The sequence below is a fragment of the Ornithodoros turicata genome, chromosome 5 (genome assembly GCF_037126465.1).
Source record: "Ornithodoros turicata isolate Travis chromosome 5, ASM3712646v1, whole genome shotgun sequence".
Lineage (NCBI taxonomy): Eukaryota > Metazoa > Arthropoda > Arachnida > Ixodida > Argasidae > Ornithodoros > Ornithodoros turicata.
In genome coordinates, this window is record NC_088205.1 from 47616243 (window position 1) to 47642125 (window position 25883).

The following is a 25883-nucleotide window of genomic DNA, read 5'->3' on the forward strand; positions in this document are numbered from 1 at the left end:
ACAGGCAATTTGCGTTTCGTCATATTTCTACTGATTTCGATGACAAACATACACCAGCGTGGTTTGTTGTCCAAATCGAGACCACTGGGACTGGGTGTTAATGACCTAAGAACACGTTGAACTAATGCATCTGGCGGTTGCGCCCCGCTATTTTTGCGCAGTAACTGCGACCCCAGTGCACTGAATGCGGTTACAAATAGATGTGTGCACGGATCGCAAGAACTGTTTCCGGCAGATTACTCCCCAGGAAACTAACAATGGCTTGTGGACGTCCTCGGAAAGTTTAGCTCCGGACAATGAAAACGTCCTGCGGAAATCCTTTACCATCTCTAGGACGTCTGTGGGACTACCGGTAATATGCTAAAGTCACATCCCGGGATCTCCTCAAAAAGCCCTTATAGCGTCCCGAACTACATTTCACGGACGTGAAATTTTTCCCATGTTGCGTCGTCTTGACTGGCAATCCCTGTATGCAGATAAAATGACAGAGACACAGGCATACTCGTGGACAGATTTCTTGTATTGTTAAACAAGCCTGATCAATGGGCGAACACTGAAGACTACACAAGACAACTCTCCTGTATAGCTTTCGGTGTTCACCCATTGTTCAGCATGTTTATCATGGAGATTGTCCACCAGCTTGTCTGTACATCAGTTTATCGGTTTGTTCCACTCAACACTGTTTGCACATCAGTGCCTATTAGCTGTAATTTGAAAACACTTTCACTCTTGATATCACTGTTGACTTGACTTAGTCACACACAGTTCCCTGGTTCTCTTGATTTAATGTTGAGACACATCTTCAGGTCTCGATTTTTTTCTGCACGTTATTTGGCGTCGCTTGATACGGCACTTGCTCGGTTTCGCTCTTGATTTGACTTTGATTTGACTGTCACACACATTTATCTGGTTTTTGTTGGGGCACATCTTCGGCGCCTCTTGATACTGCACTTAAAGATGTTTCACTCTTGAGTAGACTTGGTCGCCCTGTCACACACAGTTCCCTGGTTCTCGATTTAATGGTGAGATGCATCTTCGGCCCCTGATTCCTTTGATGCACGTTCTTTGCCGTGGCGTAGCCATCCTTTTATCGCAGTGTCCACTTCAAATATAGTAGTGTAACTAAGTTTTCTGTTTCGCTTAACGGCATATTGGGTCAGATGCAGGACGAAACCACACAGAAAGCTCATTGCGCAATCATTGCACAGCACGCGCTCTCATGCTTTCCCTGACATGAAACATAGTATGCCTTTTATGCATATGCGTATGCATAGTACACTTTTAGTATGCCACACAGACTGCCCAAGTTTTAACCTGATTTCATATGAAACATACACACGTGCTAACTCAAAATCTTCCTCTTTTGCGACGGGCATAATCCACACAAAGAACATGTTAAGTACTGTCGACGTTTCGGGCTCTCAGAACAGCATTGCTTATGTAGAGGTCGAGCCAAGGGTTTCGCCATACTGAAATGCCAACAACTTTATTACCTTCTGCTAGAACTAGCCAGGTTCGCATGCTCACCTATCCAAGTCACAACTGACGATTGGCTTCGCTTAGTGAAAAATCTTGGCAAAGTGGCGTTCATCGTGACAGCCTCATAACTGAAAAAAACGGACGCGACTTGCCATAAAATTCGGCGGTGCAGTGCTAGTGGCGCAAGTGATCTTTCTCCGCATCTGTAAAACATGGCAGCTTTCAGCTCATTTCTCATAACACTCCTGTGTATGCCAGCTAATCGGGCATATAAATGATGCCAGATATCTGCAGTCAGTGATAGAAAAACGCAAGCCGACTGTACTACGACACGAGTACCCGAATGTATTGTTATGAACGAAAAGAAGAAATTCTCACCAGTGGCAATGCTGGGTTACGTGAAGATGACTTAGACTCACCAACGATCAGCTGACCTGTTCATCTCGAAGCTGTAACACAGGACAGAAACCACAAGTGAACGGAACTACTGCTTTTTCACTCGTCGTCCTTGTCCTGTGTTGCTGCTTAGAGTTTAGACGTCAGCACAAACTACCCCACATTGCTACTTTAGTATCTGCAATCCTGTTTCGTGCAAAAAGTATGGTTCACAACATTTATAGCAGCCTGATAGCCAGTAAGAAGTGCCGCTGTTCCTACCTGATTGTGAAGGACTCCTCGTTTGGGACGAGACTGCATCCATTCTTGCCTCATCTCAGGACAAAATTACATAAACGTCCCAGTAAACCACCGATGTCCCAAGGACGTCTACATGATGTTACCCTCAGGACGATGAAGACATCCTGAAACATAATTTTGACATGCTTGGGACGTACTCAGAACTGCCAAAATAACATCCGCGCACGTCCCAAGGAAGTCCATAGTACGTCAATGACGACCTTTTACGGACCTCTAGTGGACCTTTTTCCCGTGCCTTAGCCAGGCTTACTGGCGTTCTCTGAACATTACATCAACACCGCACAGCAGTGCGTATCAGTGGCACAAACAAGCAACATTAGATCAAACACTTTATTTCGTATGAAACTGAGCGTCATAGCATCGTATTACCTCACCAGGTATTATATCACAGCGTAACATGACCAGCATTTTTTTCGCATTATTATTGAGAACTTACATGTCTTTGAAAACATGATGTCCATGAACACACACAGCATCGGTCCACAAGGGGAAAAACTTATAGGTATATGCCCGCAATGTCCGAAGTGCGACGCTGAAACATGTTGAAGCACTGGCATAACCGACGACCATGCTGCACTGTGTTTCGTACAACTGGAGATTTGCGATGTGTCCAGCTTGCCTTTCGTGCGCAAAAATTAACCCTATCCAACTTCGGCTATATTCACCTTTCGCCACGGACTCCCTTCCCTGCCGCGTCATGTGAGCTTAACCTGCAAGAAATGTAATTTCAAAAACACTGCTACAGCAAAATGTCACTGTGAAGTACGCATCGACGTATACGCGTACCTTTAGACACAGCGCCTATGGTTGCAGTCTGCAGTAGCCTAGCATTCTCCCTATCAACAGCCCTATTGCCTGCGAAGACGGGAAACGCATGCACGTGAATGCCTCGCACATTCACTACGTACCTTCAAAACGGGTAAAATCTTGAAAATGACGCGGGCGACGCCACTTGGAGATCCATAATTCACATTCATCCGCTCAAACAAGGTGCGACACATTGTACTTCCCTGCAAATTCTTTATTGAAATCACTCAGCATTTTTTACATACAGTGGCACAGCCGTAAAGCCGTGGAGCACATGACGAAGTTGCACGGGTGAAGCGTATGCCCAATCTGTTTCGCAGTAAACACAAGTCACTGAAGAGCTCTGAAACGCACTTTAGCGTAACTTACCTGATGTCTTTCAACATTTCTGTGACCTTCCCACGTCGTGAGTGTGCTGTCCCAACCGCGTTGTTCACCGCAATGAATACGTCGAAAGTATCTGAAATTCATAGATTAGACATTAGTAACGGGGCCACTGACGATGTTGCATCTTCACCTTGAAAAGTGCTGGTAGGGTCACGAGTACACTTAGCTGAAAGATAAAGCATAGGGTAATAGGAATCAAAGGGGTAATAATCACACTGCTAGCATAAAGTAATAGAACCCACACGCTGGGAATGATACCAAACAAAAGTTGCACGAATCGTACAAACATAGAACTAACCTTTAATATAAGAAATCGCAAGGCTTCTGGACCTATCTTCCAGGGTGCACACATAAAAGCACCCCCAGGCAACACTAGTAGGGCATAAAAACACATTCACAGCAGTCCAGGGCACCAGAGCAACGACGGAACGCGAGACGCGCGAGACAACGGGAGCCAGAAAAAGGCGTGCGAACACAACGAAGCTTGCAAGCGAAATGGACGCCGCCCGCAGCGCAGAAACGGCAGGAAGGCCACCTGCCCGCCAGGCCATGCCCCAGCGCCCAGGCGCTCCTCGGAATGTAGCAAGGGAACGGAAAGTCGCGCGAAGACGGGACCAACGCTATCGGAAAGAGGACGTTTTCCTCTTCAAAAACACATCTCAATCACCTTCCTACGCCAGCAAGAACCCGATATCGAAAAAAATGCCCCAGGCCCATGTATCAGAGAACCGCCGTTGCCACGGTGTTCTAACTCGAGAACCGAGAGGGATAGAAAGATGCGGCAAGTTTCTACGCGTTTCCCATGTCGAGTGCGTGTGCCCATTAAACGGAAGTCGGATCCGCCGTGGGCTTCAAGCCTGAAGACGTGGGACAAAATTGGTGAACGGTGGTCGGTGTCAGGAATTTCGAGAATGACGTCTGAACCACTGGAAATCGACGGCTGGTCTCAATTGGAAAGTTGTAGAGCAGGGAACAGAGCACGCGCATACAAAATTTCGACTAAATCGGACATCGGGTAATCGACTTACGACACCGAAAAGTGGGAAGCGTTTCAGGGTGGCTCTAGCCAGCCTCGCAGCTAGTCATGCTCTTAAGCCGATATCGGGAGAACGGAACATCGCGCGCCTCCGGGACAAACGCTGTTGGAAAGAGCACATTGAGACCTTCATAACGAAGGCAAACATGACCATGTGGCAGCAACGGGAAGGCTTTTTTTTTGGGGGGGGGGGGAAGCCGCTGGTCCCATGTATTGGGAGGAGTGTGAACGCGGAATCCTCTAACTCGAGAACTGCTAAATTTAGAGAGACGCGGTGAATTTATCACGTGCTCCGCGTCGAGAACAGTGGGTTCTCCAAGTATGAACCCTGTCCGAGGCGAACTTCTTTCCAACAAGGGCACTGAAGTTCGGAAAAACGAAGTTTACTAACGCGTCTCCGCCTACGAGTTCGAAACCACTACAGATCAGTTCCTGTGTGATTTGCGCGATCACACAGCTAATCCAGGCCCGTTCGGACCTGAATTTTGGTCTCGATCCAACAGTCCGGGCGGGATTTACAAGACTTTGAAGGTGTCAGAAGCACCGACGGTTGCCTAGAATTTTCAAATATCTGGACAACCGCCAGGATTTCTCACAAGCCGCAAGGTGCACGCGTAGGGGGATGGAAGGGAAGTTCGTCATAAGAAACAGCATCCCGATATCGCCAAGGCCAAGATATTAGACACGGGAACCCATCGCGCAACACCGCGATGTCACTCTGATGGGGTTAAACCATCACTGGATGGCTAAAAGACGCCGCGGTATCAACCGCCACCTCAAGTGGCATGTGCAGTGCTCAGTTGGAATCTCTATGCATATCTGATCTATTCTGACCGATGATGTAACTACGGTGCCGTAGGGGACCTGGGCACATTCTTCTTATTTGTCCATGCTACCAACCTTCCCGAACCGCGCTCTCTCAGATCCTTAGTCAGTTGGAATTTCACCCTTTCTATCGCTATGAAAATTGCTTGGCCCCTGGTGAAATCCAGCCCATCAACACTCTGTGATGAGAGCTTTTTTGGTCTTTTTAGACACGTCAGGACTTCGATCCTTATGGTGAAGGGACACATTTCATCGCATTTTATGCCAGTGGGCTCGGGTATCCACACTAGCGACGAAACTCCTCATTATTAACCTTAGAAATAAAGTTGTTGTTTTATTGATACTCTAGGCCAATTCCTTCAATTGGTTTCGCATTCTTTGAACTGGTGCAGTGTGTACAAAACATGTTGGATTACATTAAATCAAGTGGAAATCAGCGTTTAGCATTTATATCCATTAAGCCAATTCATTGAATTGCTTCTTTATTCCGTGGGTACGGTCTTCGCCACACAACATAGTGGATCATGATGTCGCGAAGGTATAGCTTCTCTTCAAAAACCCTGATTCTGTCAGTGAGGAACTTGTACCTGACGGCTACATGATGAACGAATTGACTGTCTGATTTGTCTTTTGATCTCGTTGGAATTGTGGCGACAATTCAATGATGTTCTTCTTCTTCTCGTTCGCGACAATTCTTCTTCTTCTTCTTCTTCTCGCGACAATTCTTCTCGTCCCGGCAGGGAAGCACATCTGGAGATGTAGTTGTGTGTGTTCCGTTCTACATGGAGATATTGCAAGAGATATCGAGGTCTTCTCGGCCTTCCCAACTACCTTTATTAGCACTACAGTAAAAGGAAACAGAAGCTAGATACTGTGGTACATCTGCTAAGCTCGGACCATGTTGGGAGTTTCTTTGTAAATTCAGATGAATAATTTTTGTGTGTTGCCACTTCGGTAACACTGATAAAAATTAGTGTCACTGTTTTAGTTTCTTGCTGCACGCTGTTGAACGTTATCATAAGGATACAAAAATATAATGAGCATCGAAAGTATGTTTGTATTCTACTTCTAAATCAACATCCGATCGGGACGCCATTTCGAAGTCCCAGCGATATCATTAAAATACATCCTGGCTAGACAACGCTAGGACGTTTCGAATGACGTCTTATTTACATCATTGGGACATTTTTCGCGGATCAGGACTTCGGGATCTTTTCAGGACGTCCATGGGACATCGGTGGTGTACTGGGGTGGTACTCATTGGAGCGGTAAACTAGGAATTCAGTTGCATTTACAAAACTTGTAGAAAAACATTTTGCAAAAGAACACGTAAATGTTTTTCTGCAACAATCACGCAACATACCTCACTTCAGTCGCTGGCCCTTGTTGTGCATGATCCATAAGTATCCTGCAAGCTTCTTCCATTTGTATGAGAAACTGCCAGCTATAAGACAATTCATAACAAAGCCAGTTCATGCACTAGCACGCTACACGAAGTTCAGATAAATAATACCAACCCCATGGGACAAAGCCTGAGCAGGAGGTCATGGAGTTTACCCACCAGGTAGCCTGCACTTACGACATTTTAAATAATAGTAATAACAGGGAGTACATTCAGATTAACGCACATAAATATCAAATCACTACGACTCACCAGCGTAATGCAGTTCTGCCTCACTTGTAGTTTCTTCCAATTGAGCTGGTGCATAAGTTGTAACACAAGAAGTTGTACATAATGCAGCGCCTGACGACCAACATGCAAAAACATTCACGTTTTTGCCCGTTTTGAAGAGTTGAAAGACTGGAACTGCCACCCGACGAGTCCGACATCCAACCACAACGACATTTCAAAACACCTCCAGAATTTGACCAAAAAACCTCCGTTGATTGAATTTTCTCCAGAAGCCGCCATATAAACATAACTTAACATAAACTTAATTCAACGTTGACATGCACACTTGCACGGGACATAGCTGCGTCATAAGAACTGCTGCACGCGGCTGGACATGCGCTTACAACATAACAGAAACAATGTAATGCAAAACTATACAGTGGGTAGACGTGCGGCAAGCTCTAGTTCGGTATATAGTCCTGGATACCTGCAGCTTGCGAAGTACTCGCTGAAGTACAGCCCGCGTGACGGTGGAATTGTACGCTGTCATAGTTCCAATGGAGCGCATGACGCATCATGGTAGGACCAGAAGAAAGCAAAGTCAATTCAACTGTTTTACTCTGGTAAGATTGTTCCAGAGACATAGGATTCCGGGCGCTGTTTCGTAAATTTTCTAAACTGAGAACGAAACCTCCAGATTTCTCTCCAGCCTCCAAATCGAATCCTCCCTCCAGACGGCGACACCGACCCTCTAGATCTGGAGGGAAATCCGCCAACTTGGCAACACTGCTCAGACTTGCTCCTCTTGTCGACGACGAGGCCATTAAAGTTCCGGTTTAGAACTCAAGTGAAAATTGAACCTCTATATGCAATAAGGGGATAAAAAATCCCAAACCGAGAAAAGCGGCCTGATCTGATTGTCCGTCCCATTGACTCACATGCATTTCCTATTTCTTACCCTCTTGTAGCGGGCCAATAAATTACAATACAGTCCTAAATTTTCTCTGGTAAGCACGTACTGGTATGCAGATGTCATTTTAGCAAAATAGTGAAAATAGCATATAGAGGTTCAATCGTGCAAAGCTTGATTTCTGTACTCCGCGCGAATGTTTGTTATATTTACCCAACAAACAGTTGGTTGGAAACCACTTGGCAATCAAGTGGAACCACTTCACTCTGAACCAGAAACGGTTTGTTCGACTTCAAACCACTTTGGCATGCAAATGGATTCACTTGGGATTCAGTTCAGATTTTCACCTTTTGGGGCTTTTGGCGCTTTCCAGGGAGCCAAGAAAGTCGTCGACTCGCAGCAGTAAGTTGCTATTTTCTGACGGTAAATGCTTTTATCTGTAACTTAAACGCAATGAGAGGGTTGTTGAATGGTTTTGAACACTTGTGAAACGATTTATTTTAATCTGCAGCCCAAAGACGTCACATACAACGTTGTCAGAATATGGCCAACACAAAAGTGTTGTTCAGGCCTGAAAGCATGCGTTGTGTAACTTAATACTCTGCTACCGTAATGCTTCAATTTTTGTAGGAACTACCAAAATAGAAGCTGTTACATGCACTCTTCAGCTGCGTTAGTTAATCGGGTGTTATTGTTCGGTTTTAAAACTTCAACTACAAAGTTCCTTCTTTAGTTTTAGGGCGCCTTGATCCCGAGAATGACGTCGACATGGAAGAAATATTGAAAATACTAGAAGCACCCGACTCTGAATGCCACGTCAGTGATGACGACGACAGCGACTTTCTTGAAGACCAAGGGGCGACGCTAGGTGAAAGTGACGGCGAGAGTAGCTCAGATAGTGCCGTCGACACAACAGAAAGAATAAACAGCAGTGGTACGAAACAGGCTGCCAATGAAAGAAATTTGGATGCGACAGCAGGTCACTCTAGCGGAACACTTGGACGTCATCCACCGATTTGGAAGGCAGGCACATTCAAAGCCAAGGACGCTCCTAACTTCAGAAGAACTGACTACGTCCCTCCTGTTCGCACGCCTTTACAGTACCTCATGGACTACATTGACGACACTTTTTTTGGAAATGCAGCGGAAAAGACCGCAATGTACAGCCACACTAAAAATGGCATAGTACTCAACGTAACCCCTGCAAGAGTGAAGCAGTTGTTCAGCATGCACATACTAATGGGGTGTGTCCCTCTACCCCAGATCTCTATGTACTGGCAGAATGGATTCAGGTCTTCGTGTTACTCAGTGGATGAACAGATGATCCCTTTCACTGGAAGGACCCACAGAACCAGTAACCGCCCCTGGACATCCGACAAGGGTCCGAGCATCCGCAGCCTAATGTGAACCTCCATTGAACGCCTCCTGGACGCGTTAGTCTGGGATGCTCCAACGAGTATACGTAGCAGACATCCCACATATATCACCCTGTGGACACTATGCGCACACCATCCACACTGTGTCTACAAAGAGCCGTTTGAGCACCCCTTTTCGCGCTCTTCACCCTCCGCCTCCTTCTTCTCTCCCGCTCTGCCGTCTGAAGTCTGCGCAGAAGGCTTGTTTTTTCGCAACGCGCAGAAGAGAGAGTCACGTGACGCCACCCAGCAAACCACCGACGTCCTAAGGACATCCCCGCATGATCCTGAGATCCTGGTCCCTCATGGATGTCCTAAAAATGTCTTTAAGATATCTTTAAAAATGTCCGAATTTTATCCAGTGGGATGTCCGAGCAGTATGTCACTGGGACTTCCTAACAACACCCTACCTGAATGTCAAATTTAAATTGAAATGCATGCATATATTTGTGCTGAAACTATTGCAGCTTCATAGTACATAACACAGTTTTGAACAGCATGTTGGAAAGGCAAGTCCATGGTGATTTTGAGCATCGAACAAAAAGTATGAAATCATTATTGAAGCGCACATGGCAGGTAACACATCAAACAACCAATATTTCACGAAACCTATTCCTCATATCATTGTTCATATCACCTGTTCACGAAACCAACATTCCAATGCATGGCCCAAGCTTACCTGAATTGAATCAGAGCAAATTACTTTTGGAATGTAGAAACACACATATTTCATGCTTCACTACACAAAAGTCTCGTACTCTGATAAAGTGCACCTATATAGGTCAAGTGACCAGATGTCCCTATTTACTTGGTAACATCCCCGGCTTTTTGTCCACTGTTTCTGTGTCCGAAGTTTGCAATGATCTACTTGTTGATCTAACAAAAATACAGCCTTTATTTTTACCCTTTACAGCATTTTCTAAAAGACTATGAGAGCAGCACAGATGCCGTTTTTGCAATTGAGTTATACGGCCATGCGGACATCATCTGGAAGAGAGTATGTCAGTACAAGATGAGTAAATACCTAAAATCCATTAATTAACTCTTTGATTAGGGAATCTTGGACAAAAGCGAGATAGCAGAATAGGAGTCAATCCTCGTTCAAAGCCATTCTACCTTTTAAAATCTGGATGTTGTATGCAAATGAGCAAAAACGAAGAACCGCGCCTCAGAGCGCATCATCTACGCCGACGAAGGCTTATCAGGGCCGGAAAGCGGTTTATCTGGCCAGCATATCGGCCAACTCCAATCATCTCCGTCGCTCCAAATCACGTGGCCCCTGACATGAAATGAGCGCTGTGCTCCCTGCGTTCCCAGTCACTGCGGTTTCGTGTCAAAATTCAGGGATGGATATTTTAACGCACGTGCGTGTTTCAGGATTTGCTAGACGCGGAATGGCTTTTAACAAGCATAGTCTCTCATTCTGCTATCGCGGTTTTGCCCAAAATCCCCTAATTAAAGAGTTAATTAATGAATTTATGTAATAAGTCAACTTGTAGTTTTATACATCCTTCGAGAGGATGTCCGCCTGGTCCTATAATTCGATTTCAAAAATGACATCTGTGCTGCCCTCATAGCTTTTTTTAAACCATCAAAATAAACACCGAACACCCTGTATAGAACTTGGGCTTGTTGGAAATGGAATCACGCTAAAACTTTGGTAATCAATCTCACAAAACTTGTCTACCTCCAGCTCGGGCGTGATTACTTAGTATATGGGCTGTAGTTCCACAACCCGTGATAGCAATTAATAATGTTGAAATGCCTTGCGCTGAGTTGAGGGAAGTATTTTGACTGTGAAACTACCCGCCTGCCAACTACTGCAAGTATAGTGCAAGCATGAAACGGTGGGCCAGCACAAACCCCGCTTAATAAAATCATTGCTTACTACTACTGCTTTGAATTCAGAGAGTTCTGGTGACGCCGCATATATGTGTTCGATGTTGTACATGGCGCTACAGCCCTGTCAGGTCGCACAAAGACGGTGAAAACATATTGAAAGATGAAAAGCGCAGTAAAAATATATGAAACGACCTTAAAGATTACAATGGTGGTTCCGGTGGGTCTCCCGCAGGTGAAAATCTGAACTGGAATCTGAAGTGGTTCCATTTGTATGCCCAAGTGGTTAATAAACTGCCTCTGGTTCAGAGTAAAGTGCTTCCACTTGATTACCAAGTGGTCTCCAACTGTTTGTTGGGTCAATATACCAGAAACATTCACGCAGAGTACCGAAATCGAGCTTTGCACAGTTTTTGCACAACTTTGCACTTTGAAACCGAAACTTTAATGGCCTTGTCGTCGACACGAGGAGCAAGACCGAGCGCCATCTGCATCAGTACCCAAACGGAACAAAACTACCCATGGTGTTCCTGGGGATAACCTTTCCCGGAAATTCGGATCTCCCTGGGAGACAGACATTTTCCCGACGGACGTCCCTCACATCTCCGAGTGGCCACGGTTTGGACTTCCAACGAATATCCGTCGTTTGTCCTCACAGGAAATTACACGGAGATACCCGGATGTTGCACGGACTTACTTCTGTACGTGCTCAGGGCTCTGCATTTTCTCATTATTATTCATACTGCTTTATTGAGTTGCCACGTAAGTGGACAGATTCTTGGTAGACCCGTAGGCGTTTTTTCCGACATTTTCTTTCGGGTTCGGCCACTGCATCGTTGCTCCTTTTCGTTTGTTTCTCGTATTTCCATTACGGACAATGAGCATGAAGTTTTAGAAAGCAAAAATAAAGACGTACATATACAATCTCTTAGAACCACGAAGATCGTTTAGAAAGGCAGTGGCATACCTTTCCAAAGCGAAAACAGATACTATATATATTGATTGTCTCGCAAGCTTCCACAAATTTGAGAGTCCAGTTTGCCTGCGAGTCAAACTAAAAGGTGGGGTGTTTAAGTTTAACATGATTGTGTATACCAATAACAGTGGACTGAAGAACTGCTTGGCGCATTAACTCTTTATGATGCAACATTTGTGTTTCTTACTCCTTTTGGTATAAGGCGTTTAGTTCTTTCACCGAAAGTCGAACTCACTCCGCGATGCGCCTTGCCATGTTTCTCTCTCTCCTGCGATAATGCTCCGCGTAACATCCCGTCAGGGACCCTATTTGGACAATTCTTCAACCGGTCGTTACGGTATATCCTGCGGATGTACGGTAAGGGATGTCCATTCATGTAGCTCCGAGGGATGTCCACCTGACATCCATTTCAGGACATGGATGTTGGGATCTACTCCGGACATCCGCAGGAGATAGTGTTCTGTCTGGGTAAGTGTTTTGAAATGTAGTTGCGGTTGGTCGTCGGGCTCGTCGGGTCGCAGTTTTCGTCTTTCAACTCTTCAAAACGTGCAAAAACGCGAATATTTAGAATCTCTGTCGTCAGGCACTGCATTATGTACAACTGCTTGTGTTACAACTTCTGCACCAGCTCAATCGGAAGAACCTACAAGCGATGCGCAGGACCGCAATTACGCTGATAAGTAGTAGTGATTCGATATTTATGTACATTTATCTCAATGTGTGGTTGTACTCCCCGTTCTTACTATTGTTTAAAATATCGTAAGTGCAGGCTACCTGTTGGGTAAACTCCATGCCCTCCTGCTCAGGCTTCTCTCCCATGGGGTTACTATTATTTATCTGAACTTTGTGTAGCCTGCTAGTGCTTGAATTGGCTTTGTTATGAATTGTCTTGTAGCTGGCAGTTTGTCATACAAATGGAGGAGACTTGCAGGATGCTTATGAATCATGCAGAACAAGGGCCAGCGACTGAAGTGAGGTATGTGGCATATGATTGTTGCAGGAAAACTTTTACGTGTACTTTTGCGAAATGTTTTTCTACAGGTTTTCTCACTGAAACTGAATTCCCAGTTTATCGCTTCAATATGCACCACGTTTATGCAATTTTGTCCTCAGATGAGGCAAGAATGGATCCAGTCTCCTCTGCCACGAGGTGTCCCTCAGAATCAAGTAGGAACAGCAGCATTTCTTACTGGCTATCAGGCTGATATAAATGTTGTAAACTGTACTTTTTGCACGAAACAGGATTGCAGATACCAAAGTAGCAATGTGGGTAGTTGGTGTTGACGGCTCATCTCAAAGCAGGAACACAGGACAAGGATGACGAGTAAAAAAGCAGTAAGTTCTTATCACTCGTCGTTTCTGTCCTGTGTTACAGCTTCGAGATGAACAGGGCTGCCGACTGTTGGTAAGACCAAATTATCTTCACGTAAAGCAGCATTGCCACTGGTGTGAATTTCTTCTTTTCGGTGATAACAATACATTCGGGTACAGGTGTCGTAGTACAGCCGGCTTGCGCTTTTTCTATCATTGACTCCAGACATCATTTATGCCCGATTAACTAGCATACACAGGAGTGTTATGAGAAATGATCTGAAAGTTGCCGTGTTTTACAGATGCGGAGAAAGATCACTTGCGCCACTCTCACTGCACTGCCTAATTTTATGGCAAGTCGAGTCCTTTCTTTCCGGTTATGCGGCTGTCATAATGAACGCCACTTTGCCAGTGTTTAAGTTTTTTTCAGTAAGCAAAGCCAATAGTCAGTTGTGACTTGGATAGGTGAGAATGCGGATCTGGCTAGTTCTAGCAGAGGGTATTATAGCTGTTGGCATTTCAGTATGGTGAACCCCTTGGCTCGGCCTTACATATGCAGTGCTGTTCTGTGAGGCCCGAAACGTAGCCTGTACTCAACGTGTTCTTTGTGTGAATTATGGCCGTCGCTCAAGAGGAAGATTTTGAATTAGCCTGTGTGTATGTTTCATACGAAATCAGGTTAAAACTTGGGCAGGTTGGTGTGACATACTAAAAGCGTATGTTTCCTGGGCGCTGAGGAGCGCGACGTTGCGGGCAACGAGCACGAGCTGTGCAATGACAGTGCAACGAGCTTTATGTGTGGTCTCATCTTGCATCTGACCCAATATGCCATTAAGCGAAACAGAAAACTTCGTGACACTATTATGGCTGAAGTGAACGCTGCGATGAAAAGGCGGCTACGCCACGGCAAAGAACGTGCATCAAAGGAATGAAGAACCGAAGATGCATCTCGCCATTAAATCGAGAACCAGGGAACCGTGTGCGACTAAGTTAAGTCAAGAGAGAAACATTTTTAAGTGCAATATCAAGAGGTGCCGAAGATGTGTTCCAACATCAACCAGATAAATGTGTGTGACAGTGCGACTAAGTCAAGCCAAGACTGAAACATTTTTAAGTGCAGTATCAAGAGACGCCGAATAATCTGCATCAAAAGAATCGAGAGCTGAAGATGTGTCTCAACATTAAATCAAGAGAACCAGGCAACGGTGTGTGACTAAGTCAAGTCAAAGTGAAACATTTTTAGGTACAATATCAAGAGTGAAAGTGTTTTCGTATTGCGCAGCATAAAATAAATAACTTTTGGAGTTATGTTGGAGTTGGAGAATGTTATGTTGCTTGCCTGTGCTGCAGATAGGCACTGATGTGCAAACAGAGTTGAGTAGAACAAACCGATGAACTGACGTACAGGCAAGCTAGTGGACAATCTATGATAAACATGCCTGAGCAGTTGGTGAACACTGAAGACTGCACAGGACAGCTGTCTTGTATAGTCTCCAGTGTTTAACCATTGCTCAGGCTTGTTTAACATTTCAGCAAGTCTGTCCATCAGATGCCTGTATATCTGTCATTTTATCAGCATTCGGGGCACGCCATGAAAGAAAACACAGTATGGGAGAAAGATCCATTTCAGGTCCGTGAAATGTAGTTCGGAACGTTATAAGGATGTTTTGAGGAGATCCTGGGATGTGACTTTGGCACTTTACCAGTAGTCCCACAGGCGTCCCAGAGATGATAAGGGATGTCCGAAGGACGTTTTTATTGTCCGGAGCTGAACGTTCTGGGGATGTCCACAGGTCATTGTTGGTTTACTGGGCATAGACCGTTGTGCGGATGATTTCAAACGCCGCTGGAGAAGCTGGAGAAACATGGCGGCTGTGCACTGGCTTGCAGTACGGTAATTTTCAACGCGAACAGCATGATGCCTGTATTATTTCTGTCGTTTTTATCAGTGTGCCTCAGCGGCAGAAGTTTGCCAGTGAGTTCCAGAGGCCAGAAGACACAGAAAGGAACAATATAAAGAGACCGGTAGCCATTCATAAGCCAATAAGGAGCGTGAGGATACAGTTGCGTCGATTCCATGCAAGATTCCAACTAACGATACGGCGAGCAACATGGATTTTTTTTTCTTGTTTACATAACGTGGCGATATTGTAATCACGATCTGTATGAACGGGAATGATCTAGATATGGCACCTCGTCACGTTCTTTCATAATTTTTACTGCCTATGTACCGGCAGGCATGTGCGAATGCACATGTAAATAAAGTCCACATAGAAATAAAGTATTTTGGGTGATTTGTGTGATCTCACGATTAAAATTACGATATTTCCATCGGCGCGCGATACCTATATTGGGCCGGAATAGAGATCCTCCACAGGTCACTCGAAGATCCGCATCGGCGGTCCTGCGACGTCCATTTCGCATAATTTTCTCTTGATTAGCACGGTAGTACGGGCGTAGTTTAAACGTAGCCGGGAGCAAATGTGTACGTTCGGGAGACGTACCCAGCATCCACAACCCGACGTTCGCTGGATGTTGGTGGGCGGTTAATGGTTCTGTGGGGACTGGACTTCATCAGTACGCGCGCAGAAAGCCACGCCCTGTTGGTCTCAAGAACTTCGTGATTACATCTTCAGGTATCGTCATGGACTTCGAAATTTATCAGGGGAAGACAACACCACTGGCAGATACAAATCTTGGACTTGGGAAAAATGTTGTTCTCGAACTTGTCAATTCACTTCCTGCTGGTGCATTCATCTACCTTGACAGATATTTTACGACCATACCCCTGCTGGGAAAGCTAAGGGAAATGAATTTGGAAGGTACCATCATGTGCAACAGGATAAAAGACTGCAAGTTCAAAAACGATAGCGCCTACAAGCAGAATGACTTTGAAGAATATTGCAGTTCTGATGGAAACCTTGTTTTAGTGAAGTGGAGGGACAGTAAATGTATCACGCTGGACTCGTCTTGCACTGGCGGCCAACCAACAGAAAATGTGCAGAGACGGAGCAAGTCTCAAAAGCAGTACATTGATGTTCCATCACCAGCTATTGTTCGCAGCTACAATGCATCAATGGGTGGTGTTGACATCTGCGACCAGTTGATTGAATATTACCGGATTTGGATTAAAACACGAAAGTGGACACTGAAAGTGACGCTGCATCTTCTTGACCTGGCCGTCGTAAGCTCGTAAACAGTTACAGGGCCGACTGTCGTGAGAATGGAATGAGGTTCCTGAGCCTTCTGAATTTCCGACTGAGAAGTGACGCTGTGGTAGCAGCACCAAGGAAAAAGAGGACTCCACTACAAGCTGAGGAAAACATCGAAAATGCGGCCAGTCCCTACAGACCTGCCAAGGTGCCTTGTATCGACAAGCGACTAGATGGATTTGAACACTGGCCTGTAGCAGACGATCTGCCCAGTGCTCGGTTCTGTAGAGTTCAAGGATGCAAGAGCCGCACCCGTACAAGGTGTCAAAAATGTAATGTATATCTGTGTTTAACGAAAGAAAGAAATTGTTTCAAGTTTATCCACACAAATAAATAAGCCTGATTTGGCATACATAATGACCAACCGCAACCCAGGTCTCCATAAGGATAACAAAACCAAAATTGTTTTGTCTTTCCTGGCCTTCTGATCATGAACCCATGAAGGAGGGAGTCAAAATTATGCACTAAATTTGTTCTGGGCTTTAAAGGGATAACAAAGGCCTCAGCCAGTGTTACGAAAATCTGGCGCTATACTTCGTGGCTCATCACAACTGGTGTACTCTGCACAAAGCAGGGCTGTAGCGCCATGTACAACACCGAGCACATATACGTGGCGTGACCAGAACTCTCTGAATTCAAAGCGCTACAGTAGTAAGCAAGGATTTTAGTAAGCAGGGCCCATCGTTTACTGCTTGCGCTATCTTTGCAGGATATGGCAGGCAGGTAGTTTCACAGCCAAAACACTTCCCTCAACTCAGCGCAAGGCATTTCAGCGTTCTCACTAAACACTATCACAGGTTGTGGAACTACAGCCCATATACTGCGTAATCACGCCCGAGCTGGAGGAACACAAGCTTAGTGTGATTGATTGCCAAAGTTTTAGCGTGATTTCATTTCCAACAAGCCCAAGTACTACACAGGGTGTTCATTTTGGTGCTTTGCAGAATTTTTATAAAAAGCTATGAGGGCAGCACAGATGTAATTTTTGCAATCGCGTTATACTGCACGGCGGATATCCTCTCGAAGAATGTATGAAACTAGAAGTTGACTAATTGCATAAAATTCATTAATAAACTCTTTAATTAAGGGATTTGGGGCAAAAGCGCGATAGCTGAATGAGACTATATTTGTTGAAAGCCATTCCGCGTTGAGCAAATGCTGAAACACGCACGTGCATTAAAATATCTATCCCAGTATTTTGATATGCAAATGAGCCGAAACCGCAGCGACTGGGAACGCAGGGCGCACAGCGCTCATTTCATGTCTGGGGCTACGTGATTTGGAGCGATGGAGATGATTGCAGTAGGCCGATCTGCTTCCTTGATAAACCGCTTTCCGGCCCTGAAAAGCCTCCGTTGGCGTAGATGAAGCGCTCTTGAGGCACGGTTTTTCGGTTTCAGCTCATTTGCATACCAAACTCCAGCGATGAATATTTCATGGCACGCGCTCTTTTCTGAATTTCAAAAGATACAATGCCTTTCATCGAGGATTGTGTCCCGCTCTACTATGACGCTTTTGTCCAAAATTCTCTAACCAAAGAGGTAATTAATGAATTTTAGGTGATTACTCATCTTGTACTTCCAGAGGATCTCCGCCTCATTTGCTCAATTGCAAAAACGACATCTGTGCTGCCCTCATAGCTTTTTGTAAACATTCTGTGAACGATAAAAATAAACGCCCCGTATTTTTATTAGATATACAAGCAGATCATTGGACAGAAACTACGGACAAAAAGCGGGGGCGTTACCGCCTAAATGGGGACATCTGGTCACTTGACCTATATAGGTGCATTTTATTCTGACCTTTCTGTAGTGAACCATGGAATCTGTGTGACCATTTAGCCTTAACATATAAACCATTTGTGTGTTGTAAGCAGGCTCTTGTGCTTATACACTTCGGCACTTATTGGCCAACCAGACATGAACCTAGCTATTCTGTGCCTATTTGCGAAAGTAATTAGCTCTTATTCACTTCAGGTAAGCTTGGACCATGCATTGCAATGTTGGTTTCGTGAACAGGTGAATGATATGATGAACAGGTTTCGTGAAATATTGGTTGTTTGGTCTGTTACCTGCCATATGGGCTTCAATAACGATTTCATACTTTTTTGTTCAATGCTCAAAATCACCTGCCTGCCTTTCTAACATACTGCTCAAAACTATGTTACTATGAAGTATGCAATGCTTTGCGCAATAGTTTCAGCGCAAAAACAATACCTTTGAGAGATGTTGAACGGGGAGTTTCATCGCCAGGGGCGATACTCTAACCCATTGCTGGTGGTGATGCGGGGAATGAAATGAGCCCCTTCACAATAAGGATCGAAGTCCTATAGAATCCAAATAGGTGAAGAGAGCTTTCAGGGCAGAGCGTTGGTGAGCGCAAAAATATGCATGCATTATAATTTAAATTCGACATCCAGGTATACCAGCGGCATTACCGAGTGGGCTAAGGCGTCCGCTAGTTGGTTGTAACCAAGGTCGTGCTGGGGTGGGGGACCAACCAAGACTGGGAGGTGCTGGGTTCGAACCCTACCACCGGCTGTGCTGTCTGAGGTTTTCCCCGGGTTTTCTGAAGATTGTCCAGGCAAATGTCGGCACAGTTCCCCCTGAAGCCGGCCCAGGACGCATACTAATCCCCCTGTCCCCCACCCCTTCCTGCTGTCCTCTCTCCGTCTGTCCACATCTGTACGCCGCTCATAGCAACAGTTGCTTCGCGGCGCTAACACGCAATATAAAAACATCCAGGTAGGATGTTGTCAGGAAGTCCCAGTTGCAGTTTCAGTGAAAGTGGACACCCCAGCTGGATAAAATTGGGACATTTTAAAGACATCTTAAAGACATTTTTAGGACATCCATGAGGAACCAGGACCGCAGGATCATGTGAGGATGTCCCTAGGACGTCGGTGGTTTACTGGGTCGTAATTCGCGAGAATCATTTCATGGTCCCCTTAATAACCCGAAAGGAAATATAAGATGCAGGCTAACTGGTTGCACATGATAATAATACTAATGTTTATTTCATCTAGTGCTTGGCGGGATGTGGACGCAAAAGCTAGACCCCCGAGACAGGGAAACGACGTATCACGAAGTGACGTTGTTGTCCTGTGTACGTTTCTTCCTTATCTCATCGTTCCCTTCCAGCAATTAGGAACATTTCTGCAAACATATCACAATGGCACATCCAGACATGGCAAGTCTGTCTCTGCATTCATCATACCATCCGAAGGCGTAGTGCAAGGACGAGGCCATTTGTATCCAACCTCATCAACAGCTGCGGAACTCTATGCCATCTTTCTTTCTGTAGCACATTCTTGATTTTACTCCGCGAGAGTGGGCAGTGTTCACTGACTCAAAATCTGCCTCGTCCGTGTTTCTTGCGCTCTCAGCTCAGATGTCTCAATACCAACTAGCCCAATCCTCAACCCTTCTGCACTGCAAGCTATTGAAAATTCTGCCATACGTACAGGATCATCCGCACCTCTAGTGACGGATGTGTTACTGCCTCGCCACCTTGCGTACGAAGCAGGGCACAGGACGGTTCCCCAGTGGGTTCCAGTCTATTGTGGTGTCGTGGGGAATGAACATGCCGACAGCGCCGCTGGAGCAGCTCTCGCGTCTCGCCGCTGGCGCAGCTCTCTAGCAGCTTCGCTCTCGCGAAGACGGGCAAGAATTGCGCTGCTGAGAGGAGACCATCATTCCATTCTTCGACACCTCGTGACACCCCTGGCTTCTTGCCGATGGACAACCGACATTCTACCCCATCTATGCTGAGAAGAGTTGATCCAACGCTTACTTTCCACATGCCACGTGACACCTCTAGTCAAGATGCTCCATTAATTCATCGAATGCGACTCGATGTGGCGTTTACAGCTCAGTGGCGTTGCTGCTTGAGACAAGTTGACTCTCCCAGATGCTGTCACTGCGATGCTCTAGAAGATCTAGAGCACATTCTTCATTGCCCACACTACCAATCTTCCCGAACCGCACTCTCTGGTTCTCTTAATTAGCCGGACTCTCTCAAAATTGCTTGGTCCCTGGCCAAATCCGGCCCACCAACGATCTCCTCTCTATGCTCTTTTGACCTGTTTGCACACCACCGGGCTTATCACAGTCCTTATTGTAAAGGGACTCATTATTTAATTCCCCACATCACCACCAGAAATGGGGTAGGCGGTGAAACTCCCCATTCATCGTCTCGACATAAAGTTGTTGTTATCACAAACATTTTACAAACAATGAAAGATGAAAGTCACTGAAAAGGTTAGCCAGCTGTAGGGATCGAACCCACATCTTCTGGATTACCGTTTTCAGTGACTCATCTTTCATCGTTGATTTCTTAGGCAATTTGAGGCTTTGTTTGTATCTGTCCCTTCTATGTTGTTCCAGCCTCAGAACATCAGTTTATCTCATGTTCAACAGGTGCCGCTTGCGTCGATTTCCGTCGTATGAATGTGTGTATGAGCGAGCAAAAAATGTAAGAGTGAAAGGAGGGTGAGTGAGAGTGAGTGGCTCGTTTGTCGTCCCTTCAGATGACGCACCCCGAAAGTCGCTGGAGAGCACGACCTACTAGATTATAACGACCACGTCAGGCGCACCCCTCCCATGCGCCGCATTTTTGGAAGGCAGCGGTGGCGCTTCTGATCGTCCTTGTTATTGCTTCCTCAACTTCTACAATACTTTGTACTTCAGCTTACCTTAGTATTTCTGTACAAGCTGTGGACTTCCACAGATGTTTAATTCTGAGGTTGATTATTATCATCATTCTACGCGTTTTCATAGGAGCTATCGCTGTCGTCTGCTACGGTTGTCGTACATACGCTTCTGCGAGTTCAAAATTCAAATTTCCATCGTCCAATCGTGCGCCAGTCTGCCAGGGTGCGTCAGTAGCGCCCCTGGCGGATCGTGCGGACAGGCACCTCATAGGGTTTGCTGATTGTGACATGGTCGTTATAATCTAGTAGGTCGTGCTGGAGAGGCATGTTAGCTTAGCTCAATTTACTCCCAAGTCGGGAGGCTTTTGGTGAAATGTTACGCGCGTGAAGCTCATGTGATATCACTGTAAATATGCCATAATCATAAATAAATCTGCAAAATCAGGAAAAAAAAAAAAAAAGTTAGCTTAGCTCAATTGGTAGAGCCCTGGACCGGTAATCCAGAAGATGTGGGTTCGATCCCTACAGCTGGATAACCTTTTCAGTGACTTTCATCTTTCATCGTTGATTTCTTAGGCAATTTGAGGCTTTGTTTGTATCTGTCCCTTCTATGTTGTTCCAGCCTCAGAACATCAGTTTATCTCATGTTCAACAGGTGCCGCTTGCGTCGATTGAGTGAGCAACAAATGTAAGAGTGAAAGGAGGGTGAGTGAGAGTGAGTGGCTGGTTTGTCGTCCATTCAGATGACGCACCCCGAAAGTCGCTGGAGAGGCGTGTTAGCTTAGCTCAATTGGTAGAGCCCTGGACCGGTGATCCAGAAGATGTGGGTTCGATCCCTACAGCTGGCCAACCTTTTCAGTGACTTTCATCTTTCATCGTTTATTTCTTAGGCAATTTGAGGCTTTGTTTGTATCTGTCCCTTCTATGTTGTTCCAGCCTCAGAACATCAGTTTATCTCATTTTACAAACAAATTTGCACATCGTCACGGAAAGTGGTCTGACATTCCACAGCAATCCAGACATTTCGGCAGCGTCATCATAAGTGACTAACAGCTATCGCTGGAAATCGCAACACCTTCCGTGATCGTGTGCAATTTTTCTGCGATGTGTTGTCTGGAATAAACTTGCAAGCTCGGTTTTGCATTGCTACAATACCAATGAGGATTCAGAGGTGCAGACGCTACGTTTAAGACAATAGAGAGCTTTAGTGAATCGCGCGCTATTCCTTTGCGTACGTAAAGGATGGCGTCGGTGGTTCTGCTCATGCGCGAAACATAAAGGGGCTTCTCGAAAAGCGCAGAACCACCACGCTATCCCTTACGTGCGCAAAGGCGATAGCGTACGATGCATTAAAACTCTATCATGAAGAGTAGGACATTCGCAACACCACCGTACACTGTCATTACACTAGAAACACTCTACTTGCTATTGGGTCCACACTAAGGTTGCGTTGGCTTCCGCATACCGGACACGAAACGTTTGGTCAGGAGACCAAAGGAGGTTTCTTTTTGCAATTATCTAGCAAATGTACTTCAGCGCTGTTCACGTTGTACACACTTTTCACGTGTATTTCAGTACGCAAATCACGTTGTTGCCGTTACAGGAACTGGCACTGTATGAGAGATTTACGATCGCCGAAAACCTCATGTTTTTTGGGCAGCTTCTTGGAATGTCAGCGGAAAAATTACAGAACCGCATGGGTTTCCTGTGCACCCTCTTTGAGCTCACACCTGCCAACAGATTCATCGGAAACCTCAGGTAATGTGTTGTGTGCCACCTAAAATGGTGATGGCAGTCTTAGATGTCTGTTTTAAAGCGGGTTATTTGCAGTGGTGGACAACAGAAGAGAGTCTCTTTGGCGGTCGCCTTGATCCATCAACCTCCGTTTCTCATCCTTGACGAGCCAACTGTCGGTTTGGATCCTGTATTGAGAGAAACGTAAGGCATCACAAGGAAACTTGTTCGTGTTAAAAATGGGTCACGTGCGTCATGCAACCCAAAAGAAAAAAAAAGTATTGGGGGGACAGAAAATGCACTTGGTGGAATCGCACATGCAGTACTATCGCAGGAGATGGACATAAATTACTCTGTTCAATCTTCATGTAACCATGCGAGAGTGTCTATCATTATTATTATTATTATTATTTTGTGGAACATTCATCTATTGATCAGATAATGTTCCTGGTCGTCACTATTCAGCCAAATGAGTTGATGCGACAAAGTAGAAGAGAGAAAACAGAAAACGTACGCAATGTGCATGTGGATCCAACTCACTGTGCCAGGAATTTGTTGCAAAGTTGCTCGGAATTTTTGAAATTATGTAAAGGAAGAATTATAAATAAAATTGGCGGAAGCGAAAACTAATACCATAGACACTACTAGGAATGCAGGAAACACAATTTGAGGACAAAAGGATTACGTAAGGAAAGCAGCGTGCAGGACGCGATATAGATTACCCGTCACACGCCCCGTAACAGTCACCTGCCACCCCCCTCCCCCCGCGCTGACAGCTGACGCATCGACCCTAGATCGCGCTACTATTTCCCGGAGGAACGGCTAAAGTTAGTACATTGTAGTATGCAGTTGAAACATTGCACATTTTAGAACTGTTCTTCATATGCTACACGCTATATAACGCAAAAAATATCGACCACCAGAAGGGTTAATCGAAGTAGCAGGAAGAGGTCACCGAAGTGTGTGAATCGCGCAAAACAAATGACAGGCATTCTTCCTAAGGGCCATCTTCGCTGCGAAATAAACCACTGCATGTCTAGGAAAGACTACTTCCTATACAGAAAGGCTATGTACTTCAAATGTCATTTATCCGCTAGGATTTGGAGCTACTTTGTCAACGTTGAGCGGGAAGAGCGTACAACTATTCTGGTAACAACACACTTCATTGAAGAGATCGAGCAAGCATCAGTGGTAAGCAGCCAATCTCCTTTCGAACACACACTAATACCACGACTTCGATTAACTTCAATCGACTTCGATGTTTGTAAGTGCAAAAACGTCGCCACGCCAGTACTGGACGCTGTTCCGGCCATATTGGGCCATCATCAGCAGTACGCAGGCAGGCAACGTTTGAGCGGACGGCGTCAGAAGGTCACGTAGCACGTGGTTCCTCCCGTCAGGGTGTGCTAACTCACCACTGAAAGCCCAGCGTAAAGCCAGTGAAGTATATTAGGGAAAAAATAGCCGAAGCTCTTTCGCTGAACGCATAGCATATGTTTGTCATATGGTATGTGATGTTATGGGCTGTAGGCAAGGCCGGACATGATGTGATGTTGAATGAATATTTCGAAAAATGACGACCTATGGTTAGCACACCCTGACGGGAGGAATCACGTGCTACGTGACCTTCTGACGTCATCTGCTCAAACGCTGCCTGCCTGCGTACTGCTGATGATAGCCCAATAAGGCCGAAACAGCTGTCCAGCACTGGCGTGGCGACGTTTGAGCACTTACAAACATATATGTATATATATATATATATATACAGGGTGTCTTTTTTTAGGCGATACATATTTTTCATAAAAAAACTACAAGGGCTATAGACATGCTGTTTTCACTTCTATCATCTCTGGGCCGGCGGACGTTCTTGGCCATATGTTGCTCGACCAACAACAACAACTTTATTTTTGACCTTGGAGAGTGGGGAGTTTCATCGCCACAGGCGATACTCTACCCCATTGCTGGATGGAATGGGGGGAATAAAATAACGAGCCCCTTCACAATAACGATCGAAGTCTGATGGTGTCCAGAAATGTCAGAAGAGCTTTGAGCGCAGAGCGTTGCTGGGCTGGATTGGGCCAGGGACCAAGCAATTTCGATAGGGAGAAAGGGCGAGAGTCCAGCTGACGAAGAGACTCGGAGAGTGTGATTCGGGAAGATTGGTAGTGAGGGCAATGAAGAAGAATATGCTCCAGATCCTCAAGAGCACCACAGTGGCAGCAGGTGGGAGAGTCAACTTGTCTCAAGCGGTAACGCCACTGAGCTGTAAAGGCCACATCGAGGCGCATTCGGTGGATTAATGCAGCATCTTGACGAGAGGTGTTCCGTGGCATGCGAAAAGCGAGCGTTGGATCAACTCTGCTCAACATTGAGGGGGGAATAATGTCGGTTGTCCGTTGGCGGGAAGCCAGGGGTGTCACTAGGCGTCGCAGAATTGAACGGCGGTCTCCTCTCAGCAGAACAATACGGGTCCGTTTCCGATACGAGAGTGCTGCTTCTGCGGCGCTGTCGGCCTGCTCGTTCCCCACGACATCACAATGGGCTGGAACCCACTGGAGAACTAGCCTGTGGCCTGCGGCGTAGATAGTGTGGTAAGCCATTAACACATCTGTGACTAGGGGTGCGGATGGGCCTCGTATGCCGGAATTTTCAATTGCTTGAAGTGCAGATTTGGAGTCTGTAAAGAATGCCCATTCCCGGGGTGTAAAATCAGCGATGTGTTGTAGAAAGAAAAGGATGGCACAGAGTTCCGCAGCTGTGGAGGAGGTTGGATGTGAAAGGCGTCTTCCGTGCACTACGCCTTCAGATGGTATGACGAATGCTGAGGCGGACTTGTTGTTTCGGGATGCGCCATCGGTATATGCTGCCGTAAATTAGAAAACTTCTCGTCTACCAGAGCATGAAAATGGGCTCGTAGGCCTTGAGGGGGGACCTGATCTCTTCCTTCCAGAAGGTTTGTGAGGCGTACAAATGTGGGCGGTACCTGTAGAGAC

At 45.7% G+C, this 25883-nt stretch overlaps 1 protein-coding gene and 2 long non-coding RNA genes across 5 annotated transcripts in view; 1 reads left to right on the forward strand and 2 right to left on the reverse strand.

The window, feature by feature from the left end:
• LOC135395988 (ABC transporter G family member 20-like) overlaps window positions 1-25883 on the forward strand; it is a 255295-nt gene that overhangs the window by 42740 nt on the left and 186672 nt on the right. For both annotated transcript variants that reach the window (XM_064627066.1, XM_064627067.1), the window contains exons 4-6: window positions 22760-22914; window positions 22987-23094; window positions 23988-24081. In XM_064627066.1, the coding sequence (XP_064483136.1) occupies window positions 22760-22914; window positions 22987-23094; window positions 23988-24081 (357 nt within the window). The remainder of the gene's footprint in view (window positions 1-22759; window positions 22915-22986; window positions 23095-23987; window positions 24082-25883) is intronic.
• LOC135395985 (uncharacterized) lies at window positions 2811-3157 on the reverse strand. The gene is made up of 3 exons (XR_010423231.1): window positions 3084-3157; window positions 2962-3030; window positions 2811-2885 (listed from the first exon to the last, which is right to left on the reverse strand). It is a non-coding gene; the product is annotated as an uncharacterized LOC135395985 (long non-coding RNA).
• On the reverse strand, window positions 3214-3799 carry LOC135395986 (uncharacterized). Of its 2 annotated transcripts, XR_010423233.1 has the most exons (4): window positions 3668-3799; window positions 3500-3535; window positions 3352-3442; window positions 3214-3291 (listed from the first exon to the last, which is right to left on the reverse strand). It is a non-coding gene; the product is annotated as an uncharacterized LOC135395986 (long non-coding RNA). The 2 variants fall into 2 exon arrangements; XR_010423232.1 differs by having other exon boundaries at window positions 3216-3442.